Source organism: Mustela lutreola, chromosome 9, assembly GCF_030435805.1.
Source record: "Mustela lutreola isolate mMusLut2 chromosome 9, mMusLut2.pri, whole genome shotgun sequence".
Classification (NCBI taxonomy): domain Eukaryota; kingdom Metazoa; phylum Chordata; class Mammalia; order Carnivora; family Mustelidae; genus Mustela; species Mustela lutreola.
Window position 1 is genome coordinate 107,673,145 of NC_081298.1, and position 22,191 is coordinate 107,695,335.

The following is a 22,191-nucleotide window of genomic DNA, read 5'->3' on the forward strand; positions in this document are numbered from 1 at the left end:
TATTAAATTGTCTAAAACCGTTAACCTGGAAACAGCAGATCCCAGAGACTCTAGTTCATCCTGGGATCTGGAAGTCGCCAGACAATCAGCTAAAGTGGAAGTGGGACCTGTTTCCTCCTGGACATTAGCTGACAGGAATCCAAACAGGATGGCCATACACCTGCCAGAAATGGGCTCTGAACACTCATGCCTGTATCATCAGGGTCTCTGGAGTTTTCTCAGAAGGCAGAGCTATGAGCACTGTGTTCTGCCAAAGATACTGATTATCACAGGGAGATCCTGCTTCCCACACAAGCTATAGGGAATTTGTCTCTGTTAGGTTTCCTCCAAACACAGAAGACATTTTAAGTTACTGCTCTCCCAGGAGAGGGACCTGCACCCTGCCTTTGGCTCTTTCCACTCTGCCACACCCACCATGGGATTTGCATATTGTCCCCTGGGGAGGACCTTGCCTTGGAAGTCTGACATAAAGGTCAGCTCTGAGCTTGTGTTTACTTATTAGGACTCATCAGTTCAGATTCTCAAAATGAGGTTCCCTTCTCAGCTCCTGGGGCTGCTGATGCTCTGGGTCCCAGGTAAGAGCAGAAGGAGAATGAGATGGGAGATTGGGGTGGGGAGGGTGAGCTGTCTGGGTGCTATTACTCCCTATGTGTGCTCTGTCCAGGATTGAGATTGCCCTCCAACAAGTGGAATTAAATATTGAGATCTGTTAAGATTACGAAGATGCTACAGGAACAAAGAACAGTGTTTTAGTGAGATGCTGAAGGAAAAAAATGGGGCCACTCTGTGCCCTGCAATTCCTGGGTTATCCATGGAAATTAGCCCTAGACTAGGAATCCAATCACAAAATATGATTTAGCCTAATATAAATGATATTTAAAATCATTAAAATGGATTATAATGTCTCCTCATTATTGTAGGATCCAGTGGGGAGGTTGTGATGACACAGACCCCACTCTCACTGACTGTCACACCCGGAGAGCCAGCCTCCATCTCCTGCAGGGCCAGTCAGAGCCTTGTACACAGTGATGGAAACACCTATTTGCATTGGTACCTGCAGAAGCCAGGCCAGTCCCCACAGCTCCTGATCTACAGCCATTTCACTGGGGTCCCAGACAGGTTCAGTGGCAGTGGGTCAGGGACAGATTTCACCCTGACAATCAACAGGGTGGAGGCTGATGATGTGGGAGTGTATTACTGTCAGCAAGGTACACAGTATCCTCTCACAATGGTTCAGTCGCAAACACAAACCTCTCTGTTTGGCAGTCCGCACTGGGCACGTGTGATGGCTGAGCAGGGAGCCGGCACAGCAGAAGCTCTGAGCTGGCATCAGAGGCAGGTGCTGGGGAAGTCAGGACAGTAACATGCAGCTGAGTGCTCTGAACAGAAACCCGACCCCTGGGCGCCAACAGGCTCAGCAGGGCACAACCAGCTGTGGAAGGGACATGATCATCCTGTGGGCTGAGCAATGAGCTGGCAGGCACAGCCACCCTGAACCTCACCTTGACCCTCCTGGCTTGAGTGCATGGGTCAGGGACAATTACTCAGCCTGAGCGTCAGAAACCTGAGGCATATTTGTGGCAACACAATTACATACATTTTTGAGCTAACAAAGTTTGTGATATTTTCAGTAGGATGGTATTTGATATCATTCACAATTTATTATTGCTTATTTTCCCACTTTCTGAATTTCTTCTTTCCCAGTTATACTGTTTTTGTGCTATGTTCTCTAAATAACATTCTGTACACACTACCCCCATAGGAAATATGGCTGAGAACGATCAGTAAACCTTTTTTTTCAAGCTCCCAAAAAGACTTGGAAACCCATAGCAAATATAAGCTCCTAATCCTGTAAATACAATGTCCATATATGCAATGAAATTTTACTCAGCCATAAGAAGAATGAAATCTAGCCATTTGGGACAACATCGATGAACCAGTAGGGTATTATGTAAGGTGAAGTAGGTCGAGAGAAAGGCAAACATCATATGATTTCATTTATATGTAGAATCTAAAACAGAAAGCAAAACAAACAAACAAAAAAGGCAGAAAGACCCATGAATACAGACACTAGACTGGTGTTTGCCTGAGGGGAAGGGAACAGGCAGGAGGGGAAGAATGTGTGAAGAAGATTGGGAAGAACCTGCCTCCAGTTATGGAATGAGCAGGTCACAGGGATGAAGGTACAAGAAAGGAATGTAGTTTATGATTTTCGAACAGTGTTGTGCGGAGAGAGACGGTAGCTACACCTGCAATAAGCAGAGCATAGCATACTGATGTGTCAAAAAAGAATTCTGAGAATGCCTCAGGGAATTTAGGATCTCGGTTTTGGAAACTGCTATGGCAATGTAAATTAAGTAGCCACAGTCCTAGAAGTAAATGCTAAATTTAAATATTGTCAGATTTGATGAAGAGCTCTATTTTATATAAAGCTTCATACTGAACAATCTTTAATAGGACAATTTTAGGATTAGTTGTAATTGAAGGGATAGAAGTGGAATGTAAAAAACAGGTGTTTTGAAGTGCATGCAAATTATGGAGCTACTTTCAGTTTCATGTTTTATATCTATATATTGCAAGAAATGTCCGAAGAAACATTAAGATATCATTGTATACATCTGTATCAAATATTAAATCAGATTTACACAAAACTAATTTGTGTGAAGAGTTGTCATTTTTTTAGAAATGGTTCATCATGTCTAGACATAGTAAAATTTATACTTCAAATAATTAATTAGAAAGGCATTGTAATGTCACCACAGACTTTAAAATATTCCAAACAACTCAGGGGTTTTTTTTTTCTTTTACATCAGAAAAAATCTTTTCAAAATTAAAAATTATTAAAAAATATTTCAGGTCTTGTATTTGACAAAAGACAGTGTTATTTGCAATTATTTTTTTTTTTTTAGAATTATTATTATTATTATTATTTTAATTTTTTTATTTTTTATAAACATATATTTTTATCCCCAGGGGTACAGGTCTGTGAATCACCAGGTTTACACACTTCACAGCACTCACCAAATCACATGCCCTCCCCAATGTCCATAATCCCACCCCCTTCTCCCAAACCCCCTCCCCCCGGCAAACCTCCGTTTGTTTTGTGAGATTAAGAGTCACTTATGGTTTGTCTCCCTCCCAATCCCATCTTGTTTCATTTATTCTTCTTCTACCCATTAAGCCTCCATGTTGCATCACCACTTCCTCATATCAGGGAGATCATATGATAGTTGTCTTTCTCTGCTTGACTTATTTCGCTAAGCATGATACGCTCTAGTTCCATCCATGTTGTTGCAAATGGCAAGATTTCATTTCTTTTGATGGCTGCATAGTATTCCATTGTGTATATATACCACATCTTCTTGATCCATTCATCTGTTGATGGACATCTAGGTTCTTTCCATAGTTTGGCTATTGTGGACATTGCTGCTATAAACATTCGGGTGCATGTGCCCCTTTGGATCACTACATTTGTATCTTTAGGGTAAATACCCAATAGTGCAATTGCTGGGTCATAGGGCAGTTCTATTTTCAACATTTTGAGGAACCTCCATGCTGTTTTCCAGAGTGGCTGCACCAGCTTGCATTCCCACCAACAGTGTAGGAGGGTTCCCCTTTCTCCGCATCCTCGCCAGCATCTGTCATTTCCTGACTTGTTGATTTTAGCCATTCTGACTGGTGTGAGGTGATATCTCATTGTGGTTTTGATTTGTATTTCCCTGATGCCGAGTGATATGGAGCACTTTTTCATGTATCTGTTCGCCATCTGGATGTCTTCTTTGCAGAAATGTCTGTTCATGTCCTCTGCCCATTTCTTGATTGGATTATTTGTTCTTTGGGTGTTGAGTTTGCTAAGTTCTTTATAGATTCTGGACACTAGTCCTTTATCTGATATGTCGTTTGCAAATATCTTCTCCCATTCTGTCAGTTGTCTTTTGATTTTGTTAACTGTTTCCTTTGCTGTGCAAAAGCTTTTGATCTTGATGAAATCCCAGTAGTTCATTTTTTCCCTTGCTTCCCTTGCCTTTTGCGTTGTTCCTAGGAAGATGTTGCTGCGGCAGAGGTCGAAGAGGTTGCTGCCCGTGTTCTCCTCAAGGATTTTGATGGATTCCTTTCGTACATTGAGGTCCTTCATCCATTTTGCGTCTATTTTTGTGTGTGGTGTGAGGGAATGGTCCAATTTCATTTTTCTGCATGTGGCTGTCCAATTTTCCCAGCACCATTTATTGAAAAGGCTGTCTTTTTTCCATTGGACATTCTTTCCTGCTTTGTCGAAGATTAGTTGACCATAGATTTGAGGGTCTATTTCTGGGCTCTCTATTCTGTTCCATTGATCTATGTGTCTGTTTTTGTGCCAGTACCATGCTGTCTTGATGATGACAGCTTTGTAATAGAGCTTGAAGTCCGGAATTGTGATGCCACCAACGTTGGCTTTCTTTTTCAATATCCCTTTGGCTATTCGAGGTCTTTTCTGGTTCCATATAAATTTTAGCATTATTTGTTCCATTTCTTTGAAAAAGATGGATGGTACTTTGATAGGAATTGCATTAAATGTGTAGATTGCTTTAGGTAGCATAGACATTTTCACAATATTTATTCTTCCAATCCAGGAGCATGGAACATTTTTCCATTTCTTTGTGTCTTCCTCAATTTCTTTCATGAGTACTTTATAGTTTTCTGAGTATAGATTCTGTGTCTCTTTGGTTAGGTTTATTCCTAGGTATCTTATGGTTTTGGATGCAATTGTAAATGGGATTGACTCCTTAATATCTCTTTCTTCTGTCTTGCTGTTGGTGTAGAGAAATGCAACTGATTTCTGTGCGTTGATTTTATATCCTGACACTTTACTGAATTCCTGTATAAGTTCTAGAAGTTTTGGAGTGGAGTCTTTTGGGTTTTCCACATATAGTATCATATCATCTGCGAAGAGGGATAATTTGACTTCTTCTTTGCCGATTTGGATGCCTTTAATTTCCTTTTGTTGTCTGATTGCTGAGGCTACGACCTCTAGTACGATGTTGAATAGCAGTGGTGATAATGGACATCCCTGCCGTGTTCCTGACCTTAGCGGAAAAGCTTTCAGTTTTTCTCCATTGAGAATGATATTTGCGGTGGGTTTTTCATAGATGGCTTTGATGATATTGAGGTATGCGCCCTCTATCCCTACACTTTGAAGAGTTTTGATCAGGAAGGGATGCTGTACTTTGTCAAATGCTTTTTCAGCATCTATTGAGAGTATCATATGGTTCTTGTTCTTACTTTTATTGATGTGTTGTATCACATTGACTGATTTGCGGATGTTGAACCAACCTTGCAGCCCTGGAATAAATCCCACTTGGTCGTGGTGAATAATCTTTTTAATGTACTGTTGAATCCTATTGGCTAGTATTTTGTTGAGTATTTTCGCATCTGTGTTCATCAAGGATATCGGTCTATAGCTCTCTTTTTTGGTGGGATCCTTGTCTGGTTTTGGGATCAAGGTGATGCTGGCTTCATAAAATGAGTTTGGAAGTTTTCCTTCCATTTCTATTTTTTGGAACAGTTTCAGGAGAATAGGAATTAGTTCTTCTTTAAATGTTTGGTAGAATTCCCCCGGGAAGCCGTCTGGCCCTGGGCTTTTGTTTGTTTGGAGATTTTTAATGACTGTTTCAATCTCCTTACTGGTTATGGGTCTGTTCAGGCTTTCTATTTCTTCCTGGCTCAGTTGTGGTAGTTTATATGTTTCTAGGAATGCATCCATTTCTTCCAGATTGTCAAATTTATTGCTGTAGAGTTGCTCATAGTATGTTCTTATAATAGTTTGTATTTCTTTGGTGTTAGTTGTGATCTCTCCTCTTTCATTCATGATTTTATTTATTTGGGTCCTTTCTCTTTTCTTTTTGATAAGTCGGGCCAGGGGTTTATCAATTTTATTAATTCTTTCAAAGAACCAGCTCCTAGTTTCGTTGATTTGTTCTATTGTTTTTTTGGTTTCTATTTCATTGATTTCTGCTCTGATCTTTATGATTTCTCTTCTCCTGCTGGGCTTAGGGTTTCTTTCTTGTTCTTTCTCCAGCTCCTTTAGGTGTAGGGTTAGGTTGTGTACCTGAGACCTTTCTTGTTTCTTGAGAAAGGCTTGTACCGCTATATATTTTCCTCTCAGGACTGCCTTTGTTGTGTCCCACAGATTTTGAACCGTTGTATTTTCATTATCATTTGTTTCCATGATTTTTTTCAATTCTTCTTTAATTTCCCGGTTGACCCATTCATTCTTTAGAAGGATACTGTTTAGTCTCCATGTATTTGGGTTCTTTCCAAACTTCTTTTTGTGGTTGAGTTCTAGCTTTAGAGCATTGTGGTCTGAAAATATGCAGGGAATGATCCCAATCTTTTGATACCGGTTGAGTCCTGATTTAGGACCGAGGATGTGATCTATTCTGGAGAATGTTCCATGTGCACTAGAGAAGAATGTGTATTCTGTTGCTTTGGGATGAAATGCTCTGAATATATCTGTGATGTCCATCTGGTCCAGTGTGTCGTTTGTTTTTTTTTTTTTTTTTTTTTTTAATTTTTTTTTTTTATTTTTTTTTTTTTTAAAGATTTTATTTATTCATTTGACAGAGAGATCACAAATAGGCAGAGAGGCAGGCAGAGAGAGAGAGGAGGAAGCAGGCTCCCTGCTGAGCAGAGAGCCCGATGCGGGACTCGATCCCAGGACCCTGAGATCATGACCTGAGCCGAAGGCAGCGGCTCAACCCACTGAGCCACCCAGGCGCCCCCAGTGTGTCGTTTAAGGCCTTTATTTCCTTGCTGATCTTTTGCTTGGATGACCTGTCTATTTCAGTGAGGGGAGTGTTAAAGTCCCCTACTATTATTGTATTATTGTTGATGTGTTTCTTTGATTTTGTTATTAATTGGTTTATATAGTTGGCTGCTCCCACGTTGGGGGCGTAGATATTTAAAATTGTTAAATCTTCTTGTTGGACAGACCCTTTGAGTATGATATAGTGTCCTTCCTCATCTCTTATTATAGTCTTTGGCTTAAAATCTAATTGATCTGATATAAGGATTGCCACTCCTGCTTTCTTCTGATGTCCATTAGCATGGTAAATTCTTTTCCACCCCCTCACTTTAAATCTGGAGGTGTCTTCGGGCTTAAAATGTGTTTCTTGGAGGCAACATATAGATGGGTTTTGTTTTTTTATCCATTCTGATACCCTGTGTCTTTTGACAGGGGCATTTAGCCCATTCACATTCAGGGTAAGTATTGAGAGATATGAATTTAGTGCCATTGTATTGCCTGTAAGGTGACTGTTACTGTATATGGTCTCTGTTCCTTTCTGATCTACCACTTGTAGGCTCTCTCTTTGCTTAGAGGACCCCTTTCAATATTTCTTGTAGAGCTGGTTTGGTATTTGCAAATTCTTTCAGTTGTTGTTTGTCCTGGAAGCTTTTAATCTCTCCTTCTATTTTCAATGATAGCCTAGCTGGATATAGTATTCTTGGCTGCATGTTTTTCTCGTTTAGTGCTCTGAAAATATCATGCCAGCTCTTTCTGGCCTGCCAGGTCTCTGTGGATAAGTCAGCTGCCAATCTAATATTTTTACCATTGTATGTTACAGACTTCTTTTCCCGGGCTGCTTTCAGGATTTTCTCTTTGTCATTGAGACTTGTAAATTTTACTATTAGGTGACGGGGTGTGGACCTATTCTTATTGATTTTGAGGGGCGTTCTCTGAACCTCCTGAATTTTGATGCTCGTTCCCTTTGCCATATTGGGGAAATTCTCCCCAATAATTCTCTCCAGTATACCTTCTGCTCCCCTCTCATTTTCTTCTTCTTCTGGAATCCCAATTATTCTAATGTTGTTTCGTCTTATGGTGTCATTTATCTCTCGAATTCTCCCCTCGTGGTCCAGTAGCTGTTTGTCCCTCTTTTGCTCAGCTTCTTTATTCTCTGTCATTTGGTCTTCTATATCACTAATTCTTTCTTCTGCCTCATTTATCCTAGCAGTTAGAGCCTCCATTTTTGATTGCACCTCATTAATAGCTTTTTTGATTTCACCTTGGTTAGATTTTAGTTCTTTTATTTCTCCAGAAAGGGCTTTTATATCTCTCGAGAGGGTTTCTCTAATATCTTCCATGCCTTTTTCGAGCCCAGCTAGAACCTTGAGAATTGTCATTCTGAACTCTAGATCTGACATATTACCGATGTCTGTATTGATTAGGTCCCTAGCCTTCGGTACTGCCTCTTGTTCTTTTTTTTGTGTTGAATTTTTATGTCTTGTCATTTTGTCCAGATAAGTGTAAATGAAGGGGCAAGTAAAATACTAAAAGGGTGGCAACAACCCCAGGAAAATATGCTTTAACCAAATTAGAAGAGATCCAAAATCGTGAGTGGGGAGAAAGGGGATAAAAAGAGGTTCAAAAAGGAAGAAAGAAAAAAAAAACAAAAAGAAAAGAAAAGAAAAGAATTTTTAAAAAAAGAAAACACCTAAAAAAAATGTAAAAAAGAAAAAATATATATATTAGATAAACTAGTAAAAAATCGTTAAAAAAGAAAAAGGTAACAGTTAAAAAAAAATTTTACCCGAAGACGAGAAAAAAAAAAAAATGAAAAAGAAAAAATTAAATTAACTGCAAGACTAAAAAAAATCACAGGAAAAAAGCCATGAGTTCCGTGTTTGGCTTTCTCCTCCTCTGGAATTCTGCTGCTCTCCTTGGTATTGAGACCGCACTCCTTGGTAGGTGAACTTGGTCTCGGCTGGATTTCTTGTTGATCTTCTGGGGGAGGGGCCTGTTGTAGTGATTCTCAAGTGTCTTTGCCCCAGGCGGAATTACACCGCCCTTACCCGGGGCCGGGGTGAGTAATCCGCTCGGGTTTGCTTTCAGGAGCTTTTGTTACCTGAGCGCTTTCCGTAGAGTTCCGGAGGACGGGAATACAAATGGCGGCCTCCTGGTCTCCGGCCAGGAGGAGCCGAGAGCCCAGGGCCCCACTCCTCAGTGCGCCCTCAGAGAACAGCGCCCAGTTACTCCCGTCTGCCTGACCTCCGGCCGCGCTCCGAGCTCACCGAGCCTGCGACCGGTTCAAGGTAACACGGAGCTGCGAGCTTACTGTCGGCTCTGTCTCTGTAGCCGGCTTTCCCGTTCCAATACCCGCAAGCTCTGCGACACTCAGACACCCCCGATCCTTCTGTGACCCTGCGGGACCTGAGGCCACGCTGACCCCGCGTGGGCTTCGCCCCGGTTTAGCCTCTGGAGCGATGTCCCTCAGCGGAACAGACTTTTAAAAGTCCTGATTTTGTGCACGGTTGCTCCGCTGCTTGCCAGGAGCCGGCCCCTCCCCCCGGGGTCTATTTTCCCGTCGCTTTGGATTCACTTCTCCGCCGGTCCTACCTTTCAGAAAGTGGTTGTTTTTCTGTTTCCAGAATTGCTGTTCTTCTTCTCTTCGATCTGCCGATGGATTTTCAGGTGTTTGCAATCTTTAGATAAGCTATCTAGCTGATCTCCGGCTAGCTGAAGCAGTCTCAGCTTGCTACTTCTCCGCCATCTTGACTCCTCCTCGTTATTTGCAATTATATATGGAAAGAGAGTTTGCTAAAAGTACAAATTTTGATGCCATTATAAATGAAATTGCAGAAAAGCAATCCAGAAAGATCTTATACTCAGTTAAAATATCAAATTAATAAAGTCATACTATCTATTATACATATTTGTTGTATTAGTTAAAATTATAATACACAAATATTATTCTTGCAAGTTCATCTGTCTGGAACTTTATCACAAGCTTATGGTGGTATTTGCAACTTTATTGCCAGTATTATTTGCAATTCTAACACGCAAGTATTATTTCTGCAAATATTTATTTGTCTCTATTTGCTTTAGCCCTGTGGGTCTGAGAACTTCAGCCCTGCTGGCCAACAGAGCCAGGTGGTCAAGGGCTGCCGGGGCACCAGACAAGTGCACAAGCTCTTTCCAGGGAGACACCAGGGACCTGGAGCTGGACAGAGAGAGAATGTAGAGTAGAAACACAGGCTTCCTCGATTTCCAGGGAGGAATGCAGTCAGCTCATAGATGTGTTCTGAATTGGAAGCCTGTCGGGCAGCAGCCTTTAAGATCTGAAAATAGGCTTCTTTGAGAGAAAGACTGGGAGGTGAGTGGTTCCATCTGCTCCCTGTTTCTTTGTTTACTGTTTTCTTGGGGGGCTCTCCATGCACTGCCTCAGTGGCTTCCAGATCGAGGTGTTTGGGGGCCGGTTCCTCAGGTGGAAGTTTTGCAAGTTGGGGCACTAGAAGTTGGGTCCAAACCCTTTGTTCTTCAGGGAGAAGCTGGGAGTTACAAGTTTCCTTCCAATGGCATACTGTTATGTTGGTGGTGGATTTCATGGCAAGAATGTGTCCCAGCATTGTGCACGTGTCTCAATGTGGGTATGACTTCTTTAACCCAATGTGTAGGAGTCCCTCAGCTAGTTTCTGGATATCTCACAGTTGGAGTTGTCCCATGTGTAGCTGTAGGTTCCACATGTCCATGGGAGGAGGTGAATTCAGAAACCTCCTGGAACACCGATCCTGAACCAGAACTTCTTTTTCTTTGGATTCCTATGGAAGATGTTTGGATCAAGGATTCTAAAAATTTCCTCCTTTCTTGTTTTAGCGTAATTAATACATAGGGCTATCCTTTTTTAGCCGTACAACTTAGTGATTCAACAAGTTTATACATTATTCTATGGCCATATCTGTCACCATACATTATTATTACAGTACCATTGACTCCATTCCTTATGCTGTAAAATACTAAATAAATAAATAAATATTTCTTGTTTCTGAACTTTCATTTCTCCGGAGAGCTGGTTGTCCAATATTGACTAGACAATAATGGTGCAATGTAGGCTATCCCTGTTTTTTCATGGTTCCCTTTTTTCTGTTTCTACCACTACTTTATTTCTACCAGAAAGATTTTTAATCCCAATGATGTCCCAATAGTTCACTGTTCGCCTCTGTTTCCCTGGCCTTTGGAGAAACATTCAGCAAGAAGTTGCTGTGCCTGAGGTCACAGAGGTTGCTGCCTGTGTTCTCCTCTAGGATTTTGAAGGATTCCTGTCTCACACTGAGGTCTTTCATCCATTTTGAGTCTATTTTTGCGTACAGTCTAAGAAACTGGTCCAGTTTCATTCTTCTGCATGTGGCTGTCCAATTTTCCCAATATCTTTCATTAAAGAGATTTTCATTTTTTCCAGGGGGTATTCTTTCATGCTTCATTGAAGATTACTTGACCATAGAGTAAAGGGTCCATTTCTGTTTCCTGTATTCTGTTCCATGGATCTATATGTCTGTTTTTGTGCCAGCACCATACTGTCTTGATGATGACAGCTTTGTAATAGAGCTTAGAGTCTGGAATTGTGATGCCGCCAGCTTTGCTTTTCTTTCACAACATTCCTTTGGCTCTTAGGGGTCTTTTCTGGTTCCATATAAATTTTTGGATTATTTGTTCCAGGCTGGGATGGGGTGCCTGTGGCTGTGCGGGGAAGGGTCGGTGCTGGGTCCCACAGGGAGAATCCCCCACAGGCTGGTGTGGGGCCAGGAGCCACGACTTGGCTTGGAACACCCAGGGCGTGGGCTACAGTCATTGTGACGTCCCCGGGGAGGGTTCCTTGGTGGCTGCAGCTTCTCCGGGAGGCCCAGGGCTGTGCTCCGTCTCTGCAAAGCCACAGGGAGAGGCAGGCCCGCGGGTGACCTTGTCTCCTCTCACAGCTACTCCAGCGGGGGAGCTAGACCCACTCCCAACTTCAGCAACTCCGGAGGGGGAGATGGTGTCTGGCATCCCTTCAGCAGGAGACCGGGAGCTGCCAGGTGCCCAGGCGCCTGCCCACGGAGATGCTGATGCTGTCCAGGGAGAGCTGGCTCCTGCTCCTGCCCCCACCCCTGCTGCCACCACTCCCACTTGCCCTGCCCCTTCCTGTGCTCCTGTTCTGGCCCTTGATACAGAACCTCCCTTGGTCCCACCCCTTCCGCGACCCCTCTCTGTGCCCCTGTTCCTGCTCCAGACCCAGCTCCTGCCCTTGACCTCGCACCGGCCATCACCCCTACACTTGCCCCAGCTTCTGCCCCTGCCCCTGCCACTGCCCCTGCCCCTGTCCTTTCTCCTTTCCCTGCCAGGGCCACTGCCCCTGCCCCAGACCCAGGTCCTATCCCTCTTCCTGCCCTTGCCTCTGCCCCTGCCCCTGCCTCTGCCAGGAAGGCCTCCATTTTCCCTGCCTGCACTGCTGTTCCTGCCCCAGACCCACCCCCTGCCCCTGCGTCTTCCCCTTCAACTGCCACCATCCCATCCCCTGGCCCTGCCAGGACCACTGCCACTTCTCCTGCCCCTGCCTAGGCCCCTGTTCCCGCCCCAGACCCAGTCCCTATCATTGGCTCCTGCTCCTTTCCCTGCCTTTGCCTGTGCTCCTGTTCCTGTCTCTGACCCAGCTCCTGCTCTGGATCCTGCACTGGCCACTACTGCTGACCCTCTCCCCACCCCTAGCCCAACCCCTGCCTTACACCTCCTCCTGCGGGGATCGCAGACCCGCATCCAGAGCCCACCACTCTGCGGGGAGATCTCCCCATAAAAATGCCGTCAGTTCCATCCCCTGACCCCGACATCCCCCCAGAATGTTTCAGACCCTCCCCTTTTGTTCTTCCGCTCCTGTATGTAGTCCCCGTTCTAGTTGCCGTCCATCTCCTGTATGCTGTGTATTATTTATTTTAAATAAAAGTTCTTGTTTTCCCTTGAACACGTCATGAGCATGAAGTGCCTTCCCAACGCTGTGCCACCACGCCACAGAACATGGTTGCAGGATATCTCCTTCCCCAAAGGAGACCCTGAGCCCAAGCCCTCCTGCCCAATGTTCCCCCAGCCTGGCCCCTCGCAACCCCAAGCTGCTTTCTCTTTCTGTTCCTGCACGTGTTCTGGAGGTTTCTGGAAGTGGAATCCCTCAATAGGTGCCTTTGTGTCTGCACCTATTTTCAAAGGGCCCTTGTTTGGGGTTTGGTTTAGTTTGGTTTGGTTTTGTTTTTGTTTCTTCTGTCTGTTTAACATAGAATTTCCCTTATTGGATGCTGAGACGCCCAATGGATTACAGAGGAGGTGTCATCCTAGGGCCCCCTTTAGGAATTCTGGGCACAGTCTCGCGGCCAAGCCCCTGTTCCTGCAAGTGTCGACACGACAGTCGGTCCCCAGGCAGGACACGGCTGTTTCCTCCTGGGGCCCACACAGGAACCAGGGAAATGCAGAAAGCTGGAAGACACACCACAGAGGGCAAAAGTATCGCTCACAACCCTAGGCCAGAGAAAGGTCTCCCATGGATCTGCTCCAATCCATGCTCCAAGTCACTGGGTCCCACAGGGACAGAGACAGGGACAGAGACTAAGCACGTGCAAGTTCAAGGGGGAGGAGAGGCACACAGGGAGTATGTGTCAGGAGATGCAGGAGCTCCCAGGGAAGGACACAGGCAAAGGAAACCCTGGAGAGGCAGTGCTGGTCACCCTCAGACTGGCAGGTGTCTGGTCTGGGGACCAGCAGCCCTGGGGAGAACATGAGGAAGCAGAGGTCGAATGCAGGCCCCCTGGAGAGAAGGGGGACAGGCACCCCTGTCTGGGACAACAGTGAGCGGCACCGATCCCAGGCCACAGGGGCACCTATCACCTAGCACGGCTCAGCCTGGCACTCACCCCCTGAAACTCTAGCTCGGTGGGTCACAGATGTGTTTTCAGTAGGAGTTGGCACAGCAGTGGTGGAGACAGCAGGGAATGGAACAGTGTTCGTGCCCAAGGAGATGGAGGGGATCCTCATCCCCGTCCTCCGGACACAATGTCCTGGGGCTACTTTCTCAGTGTTGCCTGGGGCACAGGATCGCAGCAGGCTCTCCTGAATCAAACTCCTGCCACCCTACTCCTGAGACATTCATAATAGTTTCAGGAGGAGGTGGAGAGGATACAGGATGACAGAGGGCCAAGGAGAAGGAAGGTCAGCACTGGGAGGACAAATGGACCAGCCCCAGGCCAAAATTCAGGGCCTAATCCTAATCCGAACCAGAACCCTAATACGAAGCCGCATCTGAACCGGAGCCCGAACCCTAACACATAACTCTAACCCTGAACCTGAATGCGCCCCCAAACCCTAACCTCAAATCCTAACCCTGAACCGTAACACGAAACCTCACCCTAACCCTAAAACTACCCCTAACGCTAACCCTAACCATAACCCTAACACTAACACTAACGCCTAACACTGACCCGGACACTGCCTGTGAGCCTGACTCGAACCCTAACCCTACCCTGACCCTAACCCTCACCCTACACGGACGCTAACACTGACTCTGACCGGAACCCTGACCCTGACCCTCAACCTAACCCTGACCCTGACTGTGAGCATGACCCTAACCCTAATCCTAACCCTAACCCTAAACCTAACCCTGACTATGAGCCTGATCCTAACCCTAACCCTACCCTGACCCTGACCCTAACCCTAACCCTGACCGAACCCTGACCCTAAACCTAACCCTGGCCGTGACCTGAACACTGACCCTGACCCTGGCCCAGTCCCTAAACCTAACCCTGACCTTAACCCTAACCCTGGCCCTGACCCTGACCCTGACCCTAACACTAACCCTGACCGTGACCATAACCACTGACTATGAACCTGACCCTAAACCTAACCCTGACCCTGACTATGAGGCTGACCCTAACACTAACCCTAAACCTAAACCTGACCCTAACACTAACGCCTAACCCTGACCAGGACCCTGACTGTGAGCCTGACTCGAACTGTAACCCTACCCTCACCCTGACACTGACCCTAACCCTGACCCTACACGGACCCTAACACTGACCCTGACTGAACCCTGACCCTGACCCTCAACCTAACTGTGACCCTGAATGTGAGCATGACCCTAACCCTAACCCTAAACCTAACCATGACTGTGAGCTTGACCCTAACCCTAAACCTACCCTGACCCTGATCCTAACCCTAACCCTGGGCCTGACCCTGACCCTGAACCTAACTCTAACCCTAACCCTAACTATAACCCTCACCCTAACCCAAAGGCCTCACTCAAACCCTAACCTTCCCTGTGCTCCTTCCCACCCACCGACTCAAGCCAGGGCTCTATCCAAGGACAGGCTGGACCTCTGTCCCAGGGAACAACCAGGAAGTCCAAGCAGAGGGAGAGAGAAGTTGTAGGGGCCCACTGATCTCTCTGCCCCGTTTGGCCTCCACTGATGTCTCCAAGTCCTCTGGCTCAACCCCACCTCGAGCGGGACCCTGGGAGGGATTCTGAATTCCAGGCCAGCTGGGTGGGGGGTACTCGATGACCTTTGCATCCCCAGATGTCCAACCCCCCTGGCCTTACACCCTGAGTCTTGCTTCCCAGGAGAGGCATGGTTCCGGTGCTCAGCAGACTTTGGGGCCACGGAGCACTTGGCAGTGGTGAGGGAACATGGGGGACCAGTCAGGGACAGCGCTATGGTCGCGTACACATCCACTACAAGGCTGGGTCCCAGGACAGGTGCTGTGTGCAGGTCTCCTGTGCACACCTGGCCCTCTTGGAATGGAGGTCTGTGTGCCTGGTGCACCTTTCCTCCACCTCCACCAATCCCTGGAGGAACGGCCAGGTTCAAGCATTTCTATGTCCAACCCTCAGGGACAGTTGGGAACCTGGGCTCAAGGGAGGCAGACACTGGCCCAGGACAAAAGACGGGTACAGAGTCCAAGGAGGAGAGCTTCCCTCCAGTCCTAGGCAATCCCTGACCCTCCCATGAGGTTTGCTTTGAGGGTGAGAGCTCCTCAGATCCTTGGGGAGAGCTACCCACCCCATCCCATGTGGGGACATGACCTCGGGCATCCCCAGACATCTAGAGGCATATGTGTTTGAGCGTGCATGTGCACACATACACCCTCACTCACTCACACACACACACACACACACACCCCACTCTGCCCAGCTAGCGGTCAGAGGGGGAGACACCCTGGGAAAATGGTGGGTAACCAGGGGGAAAGAAGAAAGAGGTTGGAAACAGCTGGGCCATGGGGTCAGGGGAATCAGGACTCCTGGGAAGGAACGAGATCCAAAGCATGGCGAGAGGAGACAGGACAGGCTGATGGTTAAGAGGTCCCCAAGGGGCCCAGGGGCTTTGCCAGGGCACTGGGTGGGGACAGGGTCTGGGGCCTGGTGTCCATCACCACCCTGGACTACTGGAAGTAGGAAGAGGTACCCCGCAGTGTGGACAGGGCTACAACACTGAAGGCATCCCCTTACTCTTCTATCGGTGGGGCCACAGAGACAGGGTGTCCCTAGTCTCCCACAGTCTTGGAGAAGAGCCTGTTGGCCTTGAATCACTACCCCTGACCCACTGTGCTCCCAGTCTTGGGAAAATGCTTTCTACTCCCTCGAGGTCCTTCTGAGCAGAAGATAGCCTGGGGGCTCGGGGGGGGGGTGACATTGTGGGGTTGCAGAATGTGGTAGAGCACTAGACTCCTGGCCTGGGGACCAAGGTCAGGGCCCTCCTTGGTGCAGTCTCAGGGTCCCCATTGGGAAGAGGTTCCAGAGTCCTTGCTCTGCACAGGGTGAGAAGGCCTTACTTAGCAAGGAACCAAGCACCAGCACAGGAGAGGGAAACAGGGACAAGAGAGACTTCGGAGGTTTCTCCCATCACCCCTGGAGCCCACAGATCCTGCTCCTGTGAGACACACACACACAGAGACAGATGCAGACACACAGACAAAGACAAAGACAGAGACAGACACTGAACACAGGAGAGATGGAACCAGGAGAAGTCCCAGACTTTCCTCAATCAGCTGAGAAATGACAGCCATACATTTTGTTCCCTTCTCTGTCCCATGGGCCATCTACCCTGTGGATGGTTTTGGGAATGCCCGTGGACCCGTGTGGGGGCTGGCCAGCACATGGGTGCAGACGAGGCCCTTGGACCTCAACCTAATGGGAGCCCCGGGAAGTCTGTGTCACCAAGGTCAGAAGCCATGCACTGGAACCTTGCCACGGGGCATGGGACACAGGCAGGAGGAGGGTGGCTTTGCCTGGATCCCAGAGCAGATCCAGGCCCCTCTGGGCTGTGTTTCATGCCCCCGCCCCGCCCCTGGCTCAGCTGAGCCTGGCCAAGTGTGTGCACCAGCCTCCTGCGAGAGCGGGGATAGAATGTATGCAGAGGACCTACCCCTGATGGCATCCCTAGAAGGAGAAGCCAGAACACCCCCAGTGTGCAGATGGGGAGACTGGGGAGGCCCTGAGAGGCACAGGGTGTGTGCGGGCTCACAGGCCTGGGCAGGAGCAGGAGCCGGGTCTGAACCCAGCTCTGTGCCCTCCCAGCGGGGACAACAGCTGCACCCTGGCCTCCCAGGGGCCGTGGGGAGGCTGTGTGGGGGTCACTGGATGGACAGGGCATGGGGTGGAGGGTGAGCCTTGAGCAACTGGGGGAGGGGCGCCCTCAGGGAGCTCTGGTGGGAGCAGGAAGTCGGGTAAGGAGCCCCCAGGCAGTGGTGACCTCACTTCCCTGACGACAGAGCCCAACGGAATTAGAACCCACGTATCCAGGCACCCACATTCCAGAGTAAACCCCCCTGCCCAGCTCATTTCTGGGCAGATCCTGAAGGAAGCGACATGTTCTGGTGCTGTCTACTGAAGCCCACAGGATGCAGGCAGAGGAGAGCTCGCCCACCAAACAAGTCCCCTCACTGGGCAGGTCCTGTCAGGCTTTCCTGATGCCTCTGGCCCTTTGGCAAAAAGAATCCAAAGGTGACACCGGGAGGCTCGGAGTCAGACAGCCCCACAGCTTCTGTCCGACCCATGTAGGCATAGGTCTCATCCCCGTGTGTGTGTGTGTGTGTGTGTGTGTGTGTGTGTGTGTGTGAAAGGAAAGCTCACTGGGGTGGAGACGCCCCGAGCAAGATTAGGTTGATGCGGGGTCAGATGCCTGGTGGGCAGGTCATGTTCACACCCCAGGTAAAGGCTGGCTAGGTGGGATGGGTTGAGACCCAGGTGCAGGGACTATCCTGAGACCCTGCAGGGACGGGCCACCGACCCAGGTGCGGAGCTGTGCACACTCAGGTCTGCGTGGGATCTGGGAGAAGCAGGGACACTGGGCAGGAGGACATTTCTCACAGCATGTAGATAAAAAACATGAAACTGACAGTAGCTCCATAATTTCATACACTTCAAAACACCTGTTTATTACATTCTACCTGTCCCTTCAATTACAACTAATCTTAAAATTGTCTTATTAAAGATTGTTTAGTATGAAGCTTCATATAAAATAGTGGTCTTCATCAAATGTGACAATATTTAAATTTAACATTTACTGCTAGGAATGTGGCTACTTAGCTTACGTTGCTGTAGCAGTTTTCAAAACCGAGATCCTAAATTCTCTGAAGAGTTCTCATAATTCTTTTTTGACACATCGGTATGCTATGCTCTGCTCATTTCAAGTGTAGCTACTGTATCTCTCCACACAACTCTGTAGCAATCTCATAGACTATATTCCCTTGCTTGTACTTTTCATCCCTGTGATTTACTCATTCCATAACTGGAAGCAGATTCCTCCCAATCTCCTTCACACATTGGACCCCTCCTGCCTGTTCCCTTCCCCTCAGGCAACCCCCAGTTTGGTCTCTGTATTCATGGGTCTTTATGCTTTTTTGTTTGTTTGTTTTGTTTTGTTTTGTTTTGTTTTGCTTTCTGTTTTAGATTCCATATATAAATAAAATCGTATGATGCTTGCCTTTCTTTGGACTTACTTCACCTCCCATAATACCCTACTGGGTCATGTTGTCCCAAATGGTTAGATTTCATTCTTTTTATGGCTGAGTAAAATTTCATTGTATATATGGACATAATCTCTACAGGATTAGGACATTATATGTGCTATGGGTTTACCAGTCTGTTTGGGAGCTTGAAGAGAAAGGTATACTAATGGTTATCAGCCATATTTCCTGTGGGGTTAGTGTGTATAGAATGTTACCTAGAGAATATAGCACAAAAACAGAGTAACGGGGAAAGAAGAAATTCAGAGAGTGGGAAAATATGCAATAATAAAATTTGAAGGATATCAAATATTATCCTACTGAAAATATCACAGAATTTCTTAGCTCAAAAGTGGAGAACTGGGTGTGGTGCAAAAACAATGAATACTGTTACGCTGAAAATAAATTTTTAAAAATGTATATAATTGTGTTGCCACAAATATGCCTCAGACTTCTGACTCTCAGGCTGAGTAATTGTTCCTGACCCATGCACACAAGCCAGGAGGTTCAGGGTGAGGTTCCCGGTGGCTGTCGCTGGCAGTTTACCACTCAGCAGACGGGCTGATCATGTCCCTTCTGGAGCTGGTTGTTCCCCGCTGAGGCAGTTTTCTCCCAGGGGTCCGGACTCGGTCTAGAGCACTCAGCTGCAAATTACTGCCCTGAGTTTCCCAGCACCTGCCTCTGATGCCAGCTCAGAGTCTCTGCTGGGCCCTCTCCCTGCTCAGGCAACACACATGCCCAGTGGGGATTGCCAAACTGAGAGGTTTGTGTTTGGGCCTGAACCACTGTGAGAGGATACTGTATACTTTGTTGACAGTAATCAACTCCCACATCGTCAACCTCCACCCTGCTGATTCTCAGGGTGAAATTTGTCCCTGACCCACTGCCACTGAACCTATCTGGGACCCCAGTGAAACGGTTGGAAACCTCATAGATGAGGAGCTGTGGGGACTGGCTTCTGCCAGAACCAATGCAAATAGGTGTTTCCATGACAGTATATGAGGCTCTGACTGGCCCGGCAGGAGATGGAGGCTGGCTCTCCGGGGGTGACGGACAGGGGAAGTGGGTTCTGTGTCAGCATGATAACCCCGCTGGATCCTAAAATATTAAGAGATAAGTATAGGTTGTGGAGAAACTTTATAAACCATTTTAATGATTGTAGATTTCATTGATGAAAGGCTAAATAATATTTTGTGAGTTGATTCCTACTCTAAATGTTTCCAATATCCATGGATAATCCAATATTTGCTGAACACAGAGTGACCTCTTTTTTTTTTTTTTTTTTTTTTCAGTTTCTCACTAAAGCACTGTTCTTCCTTCCCTTTAGTTTCCTCATAATTTTCACTGATCTCAAAACCAAATTCCCCTATTGGAGGTCAACCTCACTCCTGGACAGAGCACACATAGGGACTAACAGCACCCAGACAGCTCACCCTCCTCTCACCACAATCTCCTTCCTCATCCTCCCTCTCATCTTACCTGGGACCCAGAGCATCAGCAGCCCCAGGAGCTGAGAAGGGAACCTCATTTTGAGAATCTTACCTGATGAGTCCTAATAAGTAAACACAAGCTCAGAGCTGACCTTTATGTCAGACTTCCAAGGCAAGGTCCTCCCCAGGGGACAATATGCAAATCCCATGGTGGGTGTGGCAGAGTGGAAAGGGCCAAAGGCAGGGTGCAGGTCCCTCTCCTGGGAGTGCAGTAACTTCAAATGTCTTCTGTGTTTGGAGGGAAACTAACAGAGACAAATTCCCTAGTACCTGTGTGGGAAGCAGGATCTCCCTGTGATAATCAGGATCTGTGGCAGGACACAGTGCTCCTAGCCCTGCCTTCTGAGAAAGCTCCAGAGACCCTGATGATACAGGCATGTGTTTCCAGAGTCCATTTCTGGCAGATGAAAGGCCATCCTGCCTGGATTCCTGTCAGCTAATGTCCAGGAGGAAACAGGTCCCACTCCCTCTCCAGCTGATTGTCCAGCGATTTCCAGATCCCAGGATGAACTAAAGTCTCTGGGATCTGCTGGTTCCTGATCAATGGTTTTAGACAATTTAATAATGATTTAAAATGAATTAAACTCATGCTGTTTGGGAGCTTGAAGAGATATAATTCTTGTGAATTATCTACTCTGAAAAGATGAAAGTGAGAGGAACTTGGCAGATAGAAAAGAATCTCTTACACAAAGAGAATTTATAATCCTGGAGAAGAGAATAGGAGAGAAGACAGAATTGTATGCTTCAGACAGTGAGTATGATGTGTGTGCCAACTGTTACAATGTGGTTTGTATCCTGTCACACATCTGTCTCTTTCTCCAGAGAGACTGTTAGATGGATAGGTGGATAGTAGGCAAGACAGACCGAGGATAGACACATACATACCATATAGTGCATATTAGATAAGGTACACCCTCACACACACACCATATCAAACAAAGAGATTTCTCATGATTAAGAAGATGGACAGAATGAATGAATAATGTTTCCCATTTCCCAGAAAACAATGTTTTCCCTTCCCACACAGAGGCTTTCTCATCATGTGTAACCAATTTCTGTTAGGGGGACTAGTTCCTTGTTAGCTCTATGTGAGAAGCTGTGTCTTTCACTTGGCTTTTATGTTCAGCATTCCTATATCTGAGTCTATAGTTGAAAATGAAATTCTGTAGGTGAGAATAGCAAGGACTGGGATAAAACTTTAAATAATTTGGTGTCACCTATACCTATGATGGACAATTTCAGAGGTCTTTGGTGAACCACAGTAACTGTGAACCACAGTTACTGCGGAACAGGTTGCAGGGTCAGAGCTGTTTGGGGCACCAGTTTACCAACCATCCTGCATTAAAGTAGGGACATAACCTGATGATTCTGCATGTTTAAGCCTGATGTAGGTATTAGTTGTTGGTGAGAATTATGTCAACCTCAAATTACCTCACAACTCAAGTCACTGTCAGGCAATCAAAACCCTGGAGAAACTGAATGAATAGAGTTTGTAGTTCTGTTAGATCTTGGGTAATTTAAATCAGATCACACATAATTAAAAAAAAACAATTTTTGCAATATATATGCAATTTTAGGCATGATTCACAAAATGCTTGATCTGAATATCTTTCACAGGTGGTGGTACCTGACCAGCTGTGTGGAGGACACCAAGCACTTTCATGATGGAATTTCCTTAGGGGCACAAGTCTCCTGGCTCTGGGTCTGCTCTCAGTGGCTTCATGTCCACACTTCATCCTCCACAGCAGCTGCCCATGGCTCTACAGGGCAGTGTGGAGGCCCCACCTGAGAAGGACTAGTCCATCAGAAGTTTCATCGTCTAATGGGAGTGAAGGGTGCAATGAAGGAGCCCCTGCCCTTGACCAGTGGTGGGTGGGGTTCCCATGAATGAGTTCTCAAGTGTGATACATTTTCCAGAGCAGCTCACAGAACTCA

General features: G+C 46.6%; 1 pseudogene and 1 gene segment (V, D, J or C); one reads left to right on the forward strand and one right to left on the reverse strand.

Moving 5' to 3' along the window:
• The first annotated feature begins 493 nt into the window (after nucleotides 1-493).
• LOC131808418 (immunoglobulin kappa variable 2-29-like) lies at nucleotides 494-1,363 on the forward strand. The segment is given in 2 exon segments: nucleotides 494-575; nucleotides 921-1,363. Coding segments are annotated over 2 exon segments (492 nt in total).
• A 9,804-nt stretch (nucleotides 1,364-11,167) lies between these two features.
• Nucleotides 11,168-20,294, reverse strand: LOC131807796 (immunoglobulin kappa variable 2D-29-like; annotated as a pseudogene).
• Between the last annotated feature and the right edge of the window lie 1,897 nt (nucleotides 20,295-22,191).